This window comes from Stegodyphus dumicola, chromosome 6 (genome assembly GCF_044657685.1).
Source record: "Stegodyphus dumicola isolate Sdum_Otavi_A_Nest chromosome 6, ASM4465768v1".
NCBI lineage: Eukaryota > Metazoa > Arthropoda > Arachnida > Araneae > Eresidae > Stegodyphus > Stegodyphus dumicola.
The window spans coordinates 166315735-166330731 of NC_140773.1; the positions used below are offsets into that span (position 1 = coordinate 166315735).

At 33.4% G+C, this 14997-nt stretch overlaps 1 protein-coding gene across 3 annotated transcripts in view; it reads right to left on the bottom strand.

Annotated features, from left to right (window-relative positions):
- The window catches only part of LOC118184571 (diuretic hormone receptor-like), a 413066-nt gene that overhangs the window by 193115 nt on the left and 204954 nt on the right, over window positions 1-14997 (bottom strand). For all 3 annotated transcript variants that reach the window (XM_085819142.1, XM_085819143.1, XM_085819141.1), the window contains one exon: window positions 5487-5587. In XM_085819142.1, coding sequence (XP_085675268.1) covers window positions 5487-5587 — 101 coding nt within the window. The remainder of the gene's footprint in view (window positions 1-5486; window positions 5588-14997) is intronic.

Genomic DNA, 14997 nt, shown 5'->3' on the forward strand with positions numbered 1-14997 from the left:
CCGGAGATTCAATGCCAGTTCGCCACAAAGCATACCGGTATGATAAGAATAAGGAAAAAATTATAGAATGGCATATCACCGATATGCTACGTAAAAAGATCATAACGCCCATCTCAAGTAGCTATGCTAGCCCGGTGGTTTTATGTAAGAAAAATAATGACTATCCTTTGACACATCCAAAAAGGTGGAGATTCGCAATTGACTACCGTAAATTAAACTCCATAACTAAATATCCGTTATATCCGTTACCTATTATTGAAGAAATTCTAAAGAACATAACATCCACCAAATATATGACGACTTTAGACTTAACGACTGGTTATTTTCAAATAGGGGTTAGGCCTGAGGACGTGCCTAAGACTGCTTTTATAACCAAGTCTGGCACTTATGCATTTTTGCGTATGCCGTTTTGCTTTTCAGGGGCGCCGGCAACATTTCAGCGATGTATGGACATTGTGTTAAGACCTGTTCTTGGAAAGTCCACATTTATCTATTTAGACGATATCATTATTACTAGTGATAATCTCGACCAACATGTACAGGATTTAAGACAGGTGTTTTCTTTATTAAATGAGGCCGGTCTAAATGTTAATGTCGAAAAGTGCAAATTTGCAGCCCCTGAATTAAAATATTTAGGTTACAAAATATCTGAGGAAGGAATAGAGACAGACGAATCAAAAATAATTGCTGTACAAAAGTATCCGACTCCAAACACGGCGAAGAAGCTCTCTTCTTTTCTAGGACTTTGTTCATATTATTGGTCCTTTATAAAAGATTTTGCAGCTATGGCTGAGCCATTGTTAAAATTAAAAAGGAAAAATGCAAGATTCTCGTGGACGGCCGAAGCCAATAGTGCTTTCGAAAAATTAAAACAAGCATTAACGCAAGCCCCTGTATTGAAATTTCCTGAAAAGGATGAGAATTTAGAAATTTCAGCGGATGCTTCGGATTATGCGGTAGGAGCGGTACTTTCGCAAAATCAGCAGCCCGTGGCATTTTTTAGCCGAACGTGAAATCAAACACAAAGAAACTATTCCGCGACCGAGAGAGAGGCACTTGCAGTTCTGTTAGCAGTGCAAAAGTTCCGAGTCTATTTTGGAAAGGCGCCAATAACAGTGTACTCTGATCATGCGGGGGTAACTAGATTGTACTCAGGGAAAAACTTATCCCCAAGGTTAATAAGATGGGAACTCAAGCTACAAGAATATAATCTGGTAATCAAGCATACCCCCGGAAAGGAAAATATCGTAGCAGATGCCCTATCAAGAATTAAAATAGATGAACAAGGTAATACTGTAAAGGTGGCAATGCTCACAGCATGTACAATAAATTCCCGAGAAACTGTAATAACCGAACTGGGTAAGGATCCTCAGTTTGGAAGCATTTATGAGTATTTAAAGGATCCTGAAAATTTTAGCCACCAAGATATTGTGGCGATAAGAAATAGGGCGGCCCATTACGAACTAATAGATGGTCTATTATTTTATACAAAAACTACGAATTCCAACAACGAATTTTGACCTGTTATCCCGGCTAGTCTTAGATTAAATATCCTGCAGGAGCTCCATGACAGCCCTTTAGCTTCTCATGCTGGTATTCGGAAAACTATCCAACGCGTACGCGATGCAGTCTATTTTCCTGAACTGCAAAAGTTAACAAGGGCGTATGTCCAGTCCTGCCCAACATGTCAGGCAGTTAATTATATTAATTTCCGCCCGGCGGGGTTTCTAAATAGTATTAAATCCGAATTTCCAAATGAAATAATTGGCATCGATTTATTGGGTCCTTTCCCAAAAAGTCAGTTAAATAAAAGTCGCTATCTCCTTGTTATGGTTGATCATTTTAGTAAATGGACCGAAATTGTTCCCTTAAAACGAGCCTCCGCGAAATTAGTTACTGATTCTATTTTAAATAAATATATTTTAAAATACGGGTCGCCCCTAAAAGTTATATCGGATAATGGTCCTCAATTTGTAAGTAATGTATTTGAAGACATGTGCCAAAAACTGGGCATACGTCATTAAAAATGGTCCCGTATCGGCCGCAATCAAATATAGCGGAACGGGTCAATAGAAATATAGTGAAAATTATCCGTAGTTATGTTAAAAATTTTCATAAAAGCTGGGATAACTATGTCAATGAATTTGCTTTCGCCCTTAGGACCGCAAAACCTGATACAACGGGCAAAACTCCTGCTGAGTTATTTTTAGGCAGAAAGATTATAACGCCGTTAGATAAATTATTTTATGTGCAACAAAGAGCCCCAGAATTTAAAATGGGTGATATAGAAAAATTAATTAAAGAAGCAAAAAAGAATACTGAAGTAGCACAGAGAAAACAGAAGCTTTATTATGATATTAAACGACGGGGAGTAACTTATAAAGTAGGGAATGAAGTGTTAAAAATTAAGCATTCACTTTCTTCAGCACCAGAAGATAAAACTGCCAAATTTTTTCCACGATTTGAAGGACCATATGTCATAGAAAAAATAACTCACGCTGTAGTAGTGTTAAAAGCCAGAAATGGTGAAACATGCTCCGCAAACATTGATCAAATCTAACCCTACTATGATCGTAATAAAATGCAAATATTTTCAGATCTTTTGCAGGATCCAGCACGGCAGACACCGCAGGCACAAGCTCCAGAGGTGGAAAAACGACAAGTACAAGGGCAAGCCATTAAGACGCAGGAGCAAGTGAAAAGAAAGTTTCCCCGCGATAAAATTGAAGGTAGCAAGAAAAAGAAGCCGTTCCACCGTCCAGAAAAGAGAGTTCACGAACACCCCCAGAATGAAGAAGGGAGAAGGACGACGTATGCAAAGAGAACCAGGAGAAATGACGGCAACTATAACCCGGCTCTAAAACGGAGGATCTACTCATCCGACAGGACTCTCCGCAGCAAATATAGCCGAACTGCGGAAGGGCCATCAGCGGCGGAGGAAAGGTTACAAGGAAAATTTGAACGGCCAGCAACGAGGTCCAAGCAGGAACACGAAAGAAGTTTCCCGGTTCCGGCAAGACCAGCTGCCATCAAACGACCAAGACCACAGGCAGAAGCGAAAAAGAAGGTATTCAAGGGTGACCGAACTGGAGGAAAAGAAAGCATCTAGAGGAAGGCACTGAAGGGCGAGCCCGTACAAGAAGGAGGATAAATCAAACAACTATCTGCATTACCTTTAAGGACTGGGCCCAGAAAAGAATGTCCGAATATCACAAAGATAAGTAAAATTTTATGTTACTTTGCAAACTTAAGTTAATCTTTCATTCTTACTGCAAGTGGCAGATTTCAAGAAGTTTTACCTCATGCGAGGTCTACCTTTATCGCCAAAAGGGCGAGAAATGAGTTGTTACCGATTTTGGTATTATGTTTTTCAATTACTCGCGCGTAAAACTAAAAGTTGATGTATAATAGCGATAAATTGTATAAATTTTATTTAAAACTTTCTGGGAAGAAAGAAGTTTTAGTCTGAAAGACTTTTTGAAATGTATTATTTCAATGTAGAAAGAATTGGCACTTGCTTTGAAAAGAATAGAAGTTAACAATGTCTTAATGTATGTTTTCAAATGTATAAAATTAACGGCATGTTAATATGTTCTTATATACAATGTGAACTGTTATTTTAAATGTTAAGAAATACCGTGATATGGTAAAAGTGAAAGTAATGTTAAAATTTTTTTTATTCGTGTGACTGTAAAAAGACTAAATCACGGTGAATATGTGTTAAAGGTTGAATGATGTAGTTAGGCTCTCTGACGCTACACTTCAGAGTTAGCCACTTTCAGAATAGTACCTCAGGGTTTAGAGTTGAAATTAGGGTGTGTTACGAGGTCTTGGTATGTTGAATTTTAACACGTTAGTGTTTTGATTGTAGGAGGAAGTGTTGAACACATAGACATAAACACATTCGTGTTTGGTGTTCTTTTACAACACATGTCAGAGAGCACGGGGAGAGATAATTAAAATAGTCATGAATGAAATAAGAATGTTAAGAGAAATATAATTATACATGTTACTTGCCATTTCATTGTGTAACATTTCATTAAACTAGTGTTCCTTCCAGATCTCTGGAAGGAACCAGATTTGAATAAAAGCTCCTGTTTAGATGCAGTACAGATGAAAAAATCGTGTCCTGGGAGCTGCTTTTGTAAAAACAAATTTCTTTCTTTTAAATTTCTAGTTTCTAGCGAAAAATGTTTGTAAAAGATTGGCCTCGCGTTAGATTCTAGAGCTAAAAGTTTTCAACAAGGTCGTTTTAGACCTCAGTTTCAAACTAATTAACTCTGGCGGGAAGTATGTAAGGATCGTAAGTTTTACTAACGTTTATTTTATTTTAAATCTTTACTATCACTTCTTATTTTCTACTTCCGGCCAGAATTATAAGCGTTAAAGTATTTATGCAAAGTTTGTCTGGCGAACGCCAAGTATTTAAGTTGTGGCTTTTTGCCAAGCGAGAGAGAGGAAGCAGTTAGTCGAAGCAGGCCGCTTACCTTAGAAATTTACTCAGTTGCTGGTTGCCTTCCAGGCTAGAGGTTTTAATCCTCTTGATAATTTTTAAACGTATTGTAGTGTTCACAGTTATCTGTACTACATACGGCTTCCTGTTAATATAAGGCCAATCTTCCACGTTTATTATTTTAAAGTTAAATTGGAGTTTAGTTTTATTTTTATACTTTTACGTTTTGACCCCAAGTAGCGGGTCTGTGTATTTCCGAAGTACGGAAGTTATTGTAAATAGAGAATAATAAAGGGTTTTGTATACCCTTCTTGTTTATCCTGTCTACTTCCCACAGTTTTGAACATAGCTTTAGTAAGCTCTCTTTTCCGAGTCAGGTCCTTGCATGTTCCCGAAGAAGGTTAGACGGAACATTGAACCTGATAAGTGTAAAAGCATGCTGGTGGAGAGGGCGAGCTCAGCGAGAGTGTAAAAGATCTTGACAAACCGTTTTGGGCTACTATTAAAGTCTGAAAATTTTCAGATTTTTCATTTCTTTTTTAATTTATGACGTTATTGATAATTTATTTCTGAATTTTGTTAATTATGCTACAGAAAATATTTTTTATATTTGACAAAAAATTTGATTAATGCGGTTCATTCCTAAATTTAAAGAAAAATATAACATTATTATTTTTTATTTTTCTTTACTTAAAATTATATGAAATAGATATCGCAGTATTTAAAAATATAAAAAACATTTTATCTTTAATTGCATTTATTTACTTACATACACGCGCGAAAATGTTTATTAAAATTAGCATAAATTTATGCATATTGGAATGGATTATGGTCAAAATAGATATTCCTATTAAACATCGGATCATAAATCGGTTCTGACCTTATAAATTCATCTCAGTTTACAAATATCAACAAATATAAGTTTATTACAAGATCCGGTAGAAAGCTGCAACGTGATTGCTAGAGAAAAATACATAGCATTAGAAATCACATAATATAAGGGATATTTTATATATTTTAACATTAATATTACCTGTAAGTATTCATCTTCTGGAATTGTTAGGGGCTTACACGACCGATAATTGGACCAGCTTGACCAAGTGGCGTTTTTCAGGCATTCCCTGCTGGCGTTTGCTAACAGTAAAATATATTAATCAGAAAATTATATGCAGCATAATTCCTAAAAAGTACAGCAATAAATTTTTAAATAATTATGTGTAACGTAATCATTCGAAATTTGTTACAACATAAATTACACTTTTTGTTTTGTCAATAAGTATAATGTGATAAGTGAATATAAGTGAATGTATTCATTATTGAGTAAATTCAAGAAATTGCGATCAGTTCAATACAGAATATCATTACTTTGTTATTATATAAAGATAGTAATTAAATAAAATATGAAGTGAATAATATTTTCAAGCTTTTATTTATACCCGTTTTCAAGGAAATATATCCGAATATAACGAGAATAGGTATCAAATCATTGTTAAGAATTTTGGATTTTTACAGTAGATTTAAAGCCGCAGTTTGTTCTTTCCTCTTAAACAATAGTTTCTAATAGTAATTAAATAGTCTGTATTAGTAATTAAATTAGTCTCTAATAGTAATAATCTCGGATAGTTATTAAATAAAAAGAGAATTATAAAGAATACCATGCTGCTTTAATCCGATGAATGCTGCGATAGAGCTTAGAATCTAGTGCTTTGCTGCCAACATAATCTAGATGTATTGTTATCTATGATTTAATTAATTTAAAAGAAAATTACAGAAAGTTAATTAATTTCAGCTTGTTTTACATCGTTAAGGAAGTTCTAGTGACAGCAATTAGGTTATTTTAACATGGCAAGGTACATGAGGGCTATCTGCATAACGGGGAGGACTTTCTGAAGGAAATTGAACTAGCACCCAGTCACCTTACACATGAAGACAATTACGAAAAACGAACATGCAACAGCCCGGTCGCCTGGGATTGAACTCCTAGCATTCAGCAATTCTAATCATTCTCTCACTGGATGGCCATGACAGCATTAATAAAGGCAGTTTTTGTTACGGTACTTTGGAATCTTTTTTAAGTTTTGGGAACTTACGAAAGAGATATAAGGTTATCCTCCCACTTTTCATCGTCGTGTAATGGTTCTGCGCGCTGGGCCGGTATTCCAGAGGTCCGTGGTTCGATTCCCGGCGAAGGCAGTTGCTAATTTTTCATCTCTCCGGCTTTTCCAATTAACCTAATGTCTCTACAGAGAAAATGACAGTTTATCCCTGCGTGGATAATATCAAAAGCACTAACGTTAAAGGCATATAAGAAGACGCCAAATTCTTTGATCAACTGATGTTATTTCAAAGAATTATCGAAATAATACGTTCAGACAACCAAAATACGGAGAAAATTAATCTTATCCTAAACTTGCTAAATTCAAATTTTCCCTTTCCCAAGCGTTTCTCTTTTTCATATCAGACTAGAATGAATATCTACTATTACTATTCACTTTATATTTCATTCGCACTTAAAATAACAAAGCACAGTTTATTTTTCATGTCTTCGACAGCTGTTAATGAAATACAGAGAAAACAGTCTTTTTCTTTAATCCAGAAAGGAGACTATTTACAGAATAATTCAGAAGTCCATTTGCTGCTTTACCTAGGATAAAAGAATTTAGTAATTCACTTACGTCCCGACTAACTTTTGTTAAAAGAACAATCTAGGAGAATATATGAATGAAAGGGTTAAAAAGTATTTCTGCATCGAAAGGAGTTTACTTGTTCTTAACTAGTATTTAATTTGATGAATAAGAATTTTTAACCCTTTAAAGGTAGATGGAAATAAAACAAACAGAAGAAAAGAATAAAAAGGATTAAAAACTTTTTTCTTTCTTTAAATATTAGATTATTACTCTAATGGTTTTCAACCTGATTTGGCCCATGTATCGCTTTTACCATTGTTAGAAGATCATTCGCCCATCCTTTCCAAAACTCGAAACTTCTTTTCCAGAACTGGAAACATACATACATACATTTGTTTAGATTTGGATTATTTTTAACGCGTTTCATAAATTAAATAACAAAACGTTGTAGGGTTCATGGTGTAACTAGGCATAAAGTCCTGCCAATCAAATTAGAAAAATAGCAAGTTATCGCTAAGTCTTAAATATTCACAAAATACTGAAGAAGCCTTAAAACAATTTTCTTATTTTAGTCTTAAACTGAGCATAAAGTGAATATGTGCTACAAATAAAACCACGCCTTCTGCTATTTAACTTAATAATAACAAACAATTAAATTCAATCGGTGATAACGTAGTCTAAGACTACATATGCAATAGAATAAGCCAGCTCAAGAGGTATTTTACGTGAGGTTTAATTCATCAGCTAGCAAAAATGCTAAAGCCTGAATATTAATTTGAAGCAGAACTGGTGAGGAATATTAACACCGAGACACGATTGTTAGAAGCTCTCTGTAATAAGATTAAAAAAACCCTCAGCTTAAATACACTCAAAGTTAATTTGCATTCTTGTGAGGAATACAGTTAAAGACTAAAATCTTAATAAGATACTCTACAAAGCAGAGAAAATGTTAATTAATACCAAAACTTGAGTAAAAGCAGTTTTTTACATTCATAAAACTAAAACTAAATACTTAACTGCTAAATAAAAGCCCGAGTGCATCCCCTCTGAAGCTGCGAAACTCCCCCCCCCCTTGTTTGAGAACCTAAAAAGTTTCAAATAGTTGTCTAAATAGTTATTCTTTCCGTATATTGAAACGTTACACTCTACAGTTTTTAATCGGGGTTTTCAACATTTACCTTGGCAACAGTTTTATTTCTACTCACTCCGCATAGGAGGTAAAGTTTGAGAATGTTCGGGAATCTATGAAAATATTTTATACGGATGCATTTATTGAAAATGTTTTTACTACGTAATTGACAAAAGTTTTAATGCTGGTATCCTCCAGTTTCGGAATTTACAAGTCTACGCGTTATAAGGTGACCACCCTTTTTTACGATCTCGCAAAATATTAATAGCATACCTTTTATAGGCTGGAATGAAAGATTAAGTTACATGATGATGGCTATAGCTATTCCAAAGGCTATTTTCTTAGAAAATGTTTCTTAAAGGGTTTTGCGAACAATACCTCAGGCATGGGAGAGTCATAAAAGCTATTAATAAATTAACTAGTTTTTGTTGCTGGAATAAAATTATCAGCATATTCGCTCAATTATTGCCAAGGATTTTAAGAAAGGATACCACTGAATAAAATAATTTTTATCTGTTACTTTACATTTTCAATACATAATAAAATATTTATAGTTAAGGCATGTTTTAGGAAATAGGTAACGTATTGTATTTCACTAAAGGAAACGTTTAAACATTCTTATTTCAAAAGAAAACGACAATCCTTGAACAAGCAATATGGATTTGAGTAATGAGTCATCATATTTTGCTATTATTTAGTTTTGAAGCATTATCACAGAATATTGCTTAAAAATATAGTTCTTAAAAATTAAAAATTAAATTATTTAAAAAATTATAAAAAGTCTCCAAATAATAAAATCTGAAAAGCATTTTTACAGAAATAAATACTGAAATGCAGTTTTTACATGTTTCGTGTATTACGCAGTCTCTTTATATGTCATTCGACGCTGTATTTGTATTAGCTATTTTCAAAGATTATTTATTCTACATAACTATTACATCACACTGCGTAGGAATTTAATACTCAGAATGAGTCATTTTACAAGCATATGCTGAATGCTATTGATACAGAAAAATTCTAAGCACAAAAAAGATTATTTCTATCATAAAAGCTCTATTTTAGCTCACGTAACTTATAAGACTTCATAAAAGATCCTTTTTTTCTATCATTGTTATTGTTTAATCGATAACAACAAAGCAGGTGAGAGCTGTATACTGAAGTGAAAGAAGTCTTCGTGGAAAAACGTTCTAAGGGAAACTGATAACTTCTCAATTGCTTGCACTAAGAACTATTAATCTTAAGCATCATCAAAACAAAGCTAATAGTTGTTTAATATTTACATTTATCTGTGAAACAGGAAACGATATTCGTCAACTTGAGATTTAGAGTAATTTAAATATAAGATCTGTAATTTAAATTATTAAAAGAAAGTACTATTAATTTACATCTAGCAAATTTTTAAAGCACTCAGATTCAGAGAAAAAAATTCTAACGTTATTTTAAAGGTGTCTAAAGTTTAAAAAATACGCTAGTCTGAAATTATATTTTGTCTTACTTTACATTTTAAATTGGAACGTTCCTCGTTCGCAAAATTCCTAAAATAATGTGCTTTGAATTTCATAGAAATTAAGAAATGCTATGATTTTTAATGATACATTAAATGATCATAAAAATTAATTATTAATAAGGCAATTTTTCATAAAATTAAATTTCTAAAAATTATGATACTGATTGAATGGCGATGCAGATCTCCCGATACATTTAATTAATTTAATTTTACGAACAGTCAAGATCCTAATTCATGTGTTTTACTTAAACCGACACTTCTAAAATGAGTTCATCCCTTAACGAAGAAGAAACTTAAACGAAGAATGGGAAACATGACTTATTGATTGATACTACGCTGTTCAAGTAAAAATGATGGGATTTACCTTTTTATTAGAAGTAAGGAGTATTTTAACTAAATGTGAAGTTACTGCTTAAGAGTAAAAAATCATGTTTATAGATTAAAGCTATTAGTATCATGTTTATTGATTAAAAGAACCGGAATTGTTACAGGTGGAAGAATACTCAATATAATGGCACGTTTTGCCGAATGTGCAGCATTTGGAATTCACTAATTAATATCCTACAGAAAACGCTTTGCAAGCATATTTTTGCTTTTGACAAAAGGGACCTGTGTCTAATCACCTGGTGAAATTAATAGAGTTATATTTAAAATCTACGCCAACATAAGGTTGTTTCTGATTAATTTCAATGAGTTCTAGTTGGAAATACGATGTAAATATCAGTTGCAAAACCGAATCGAGCCTTATGCCTATATACGAAAGGAAATTTATCGGTTTCTAGAAAACGTGGAAATCAGTGAAAGAAAAACATTTGCAAGCATCTTCGCCCTTCGCTTGGTTTTGGGCATAGTATGTATGAGCTTGAAAGTTAAAAATGCTATGGATGCAATTTATTCCGTTACAAATTTTACTCAATTACTTGTCCGTTTGCAGTGAGTTTAATATTAACAGTTTTCAACGCATGAGCTGCTGTATAAGGTATTTCAAAATGATAGCACGTCTAAATACCTCATAAAAGACTGGCTACAGAGACATAGTCTCAGGTTAATGAACAAAAATTAACAAGAATGTATTGATTATGGTAAAACGTATGGTAACTATCTACTCACAGCGAATACAGTCGGGGGGGAGAGATATTTTAAGGAAAACTGACTTGCATTTATGTAAATATAGGAAAAAACCATAAATTCTCCCATGCAACGAGTCCGTTTGCCGATATTTGAGTTCGGGCTGTAATTCCAGCGCTCAGAAATCTTAGCATTCGACTGTTGGTGGAGATTAAGCTAATAAGAGGAACACATGGTTTGGTCTCATCGATTTCACTCAATTCTGCATGATTGCAGAGAAATTAAAAATGGATACCCGTATAAAAAACGTGAGCAAATCTCGTCCTAAATAAATAAGCAAACAAAATTAAAATTATAAATAAGGATAAAATAAAAAAAAAGAAAAGATTTGAGTTTATATTTTAAATAATACCCATATCATTTAAATTCCTCTTTTACCCACAACCGCAAATAGTCTTCAATTCGAATTAGCCACTTTTAACAACCTATTTTTAATACGTTAACGTCCTAACATTATTTTATTTATTATTTTTCTAGCGTTATGAAAAAGGGAAAAAAACAGAAATTTATTTACGAAAATATTTTTAAGGATTAACATAAAAATGCCGACTAGAAACATTTTATCCCATTTTATCGTTTTCCATTTATTTAGTTTCCTAATTTATCGTATTCTTCAACAAATTAATTTATGACTGATTTATTACCGAAACCTTGAGATATAAAATACCGACATTTCCTTAATTTTTAGCTTTCGTGTACAACGTTGCGTGCAAACTGCACACTTTTTTTCTCAAGAAGAAAACTCTCTTGGAAATTTTCGTTTATCACTTCCTCGTCTCTTGCTTTCTTTTGGAGATAGACATTTAAATTTCTTTAAATAGCTACTAAAATAGAAGCAAAGATATTGAATAAACTAAGCATAATTTGCCTTTCTGCCTAATTAAACAAAACATTTTAAACATACATAAGAACTAAACATTTATATACTCTCTTCTTGTTATTTCTGCATATAAAACACATATAGATGTTACGCTTGACTTTGGACTGAGAATTTTCATAAAAGGAAATGTTCATTCCAAGATCATGCTTCTTTATATCTACAAAAATGAGAGTTTGAGCAATGATAACCTTCAAAAATAAGCAATAAAATCGTGGCTAAATTTTTAATTAACTCCTTAAATCTGACAGTTTATTTTCAAACGATTCAGTTTCCATTCACTGCCACATATAATCACACTATCTTAGAAAAGAAGCCCGTTAAAGTCGAGTTTGATAAAAGAAAATGTATGCAGGCGGGATACGACATTTCTATTTAAGGGACATTTAAGGTTTGACTTAGTTGGCTGAAGGAAAAGTATTCAAGAAAAATAAATTTAGGAAGAAATGCATGTTTTCGCACACCTATTTATTATATTACATATTTAGTATTAATATACTTAAGTAATAAGTAATTTACCTATTTAGTATCTTATTGTATCTTAAAATAATATTTAGTTCAAGTCATAACCCGCTTACTAAAGTAAATCGCCTATGGTTCTTTGTATTTTTTTAACCCTAACCCTAATAACAGCTTCTTCACTGAGTGCATAACACCACTCTCACTCCCCTCTTTTCGTATCTTGTCCTCGTTACATGTTGGATCATTGATAAAAAAACTCAGAGGTTGTGATCGCCTATCAGACGCTCACTTTGTGCTCCCCTTCTTTTGTCGCTTTCGGTCGACAGCTACATTTTTGACTCTCTATACGGTCATGGTTCACCCATTCCTACCGACATCGTTGAATGGTAGCATCGATCCGAAACAAATGTCTAGCGAATTTGTGATTTGACCACCCTGCTTCCTTTCGTAAATAGTGACATCTGCTCATACTTTTCGCATATCCATCTACGACGTATTGGTGCGTCAGTTATACGACTCAGTTCTCGTATGTGAATTTAAGAAGTGACTTATAGGTAGGTGACTTCTTAAATAAGTCTTAAATAAACATGTGGGTCGACAGAGCCACATTCTCATGGTAGTTATGTCTTAGCATTGGAACATGCTCAGTTACATACAACATCCGCTCAGCTGCAGTGCGCTAAAGATCCAGCCGGTCAGTCATTGGCCATCAAAAGTTAAACATTTGCATATTCTAAGATAAGGATTGGGCATACACAATTTCGTCCTATTCGGATAATTCCTTTTTGATGTGTCTCTTTTTAAATGTGTATTCGAAAATGTATTTGAAAAATGTATGCGAGCGTAGTTGAAAGCTACGCTGTTTCTTACGCATATGAATTTTCAAGCTGGCAATAATCATGCAGAGATTTGGCGAAATCCTTGAATGAAATATTCTTCATTTCTTATGTTTGTATAATGTCGTCAAACAGATTTTTTTCAACAAATATGAAAGAAAAGAACAAAACTGTGGCTCCGAAAATTACTGAAACATTGCCATTAATATGGCTTAGCAATGCGATTGATCTTCTGCACAGATCGTTGCTATAGAGAAAATTATTATAATTATATTTAGTACTTTTACTTAATCTTGTTCTCAGAAACACAGCTTTCAAATGTGGTTGTCATATGATTATAATAAATTAATATTATAACTGAATTTTAGAATAAACATTACATTCAGAAATTCAGGACCTTTCCATCTAATAAGGATGGAAGGGTTGGTCTGGGAAAGAGGAAGGCAGACAGGAATGAGAATGAATGAACGCAAAGAATCGCAGAAGCATTTTCTTCGAAAAACGCATTTTAGTTGCACAAGAGGAAAAACATTCCAAAGCTAAGATCATATGAAAGTACAAACGTAAGAGCATGACCATTTGTATAAAAGGAAAATTTTACAAAACCTCAGAGAAAAGTTTTGAATGTATGCCAAAGCATTGTTATCAGCAATGAACGGCTAAAAGCAGTTTCATGTTGTTCCACTTCCACTACTCAATAGAATTTGTCTTAAGAGTATCTCAATAATTCATTTCATGGAGTGCAGAGAATGCAAAGGAATTTGGGATAACTTTTATTTCGATTATTATCAATAATTATCTTATTTAATACTATAGGTTCAGAAATTCTTATTGTTCAATACTGATGCTTCGTTATTCTAGCGCGACCCTTTTATGATACCGCATTTAAAACAGTTTTTATGTATCTTTTAGGAAAGAAAATGTTTCAAAATATAGATAAATAGATGCATAAATGGAAATTCAAATGAATATGTTCAGTGCACTGCCATGATGTGCGAAAGGCTAGATCTTTAAATACTTTTTTTAAACACTGGGTACCACGTTTAGTTTAACACAAGATTAAATTCTGGTAAGGATGTTATTAATTGAAAATATTACATATTCAAAATCATCTAATGCTCTGAACCTACACTGTAGCTTAGTCTTCACTAAATGTGCTAAGAAAACTTACTTTAATTATGATACAGTTGGATATAATCGTTTGGCTGAAATTAGTAAGTTCAACATTATACTGAAAATAAAAGCACCTAGGCCTACAGAACTAACTAAATAAAATATTTGAAGAAGTAAATAGAATCAAAATAGTAAAAATAACCTTGTATTTAGCGTAGGTATAATGAAACACTCAATCGATTTCGAGGGCAGCTAAAGGTCCCTCCTCATCAGGAGAAAGAAATACCTAGAAAGAAGAAAATAAAGGAGTCACAGAAACACGTGGTCCTTATCAGCACTGCACGTGGTTATAACTAGATTTTTAATCAGAGTTGCACTGGCCGCCCACTTTTACTGAGCCAGGCTATCTGATCGAGCATGAAAAATTAGCGAAGTTGGGGCAAATGCACCTTACGCTCAAAATCTGAACTTCAAAAAATGGAAAGCAACCACTGAACGGATTTTTATACCCTCTGGTAGTACCAAACGCGAGGAGGTAACGCCATCTATCGGCAAAAATAACTGAATTAAGATAGTAAAATTTTAAAGGCATTAGGAAGGACTGGATTGGACTTCAAATCATTAACTAAACCTGCTAAATCTTTGTGAATGTGAAAAGCCTCAAGAACATCCAATTCACCTATGGAAGAAGCCTTTTGGATAATTTTTGCAAATCCAAAATCAAAATTATGGTTAAAAGTCCAACTATGATACGCTATTGAAGACTTGTTAATTTCGCCTTTTCTGACATAAGATTCGTGTTCCTTGATACGTTTTCCAAACGCTCTTTTCGTTTGGCCGATATATCTTAAACCACACTGACACG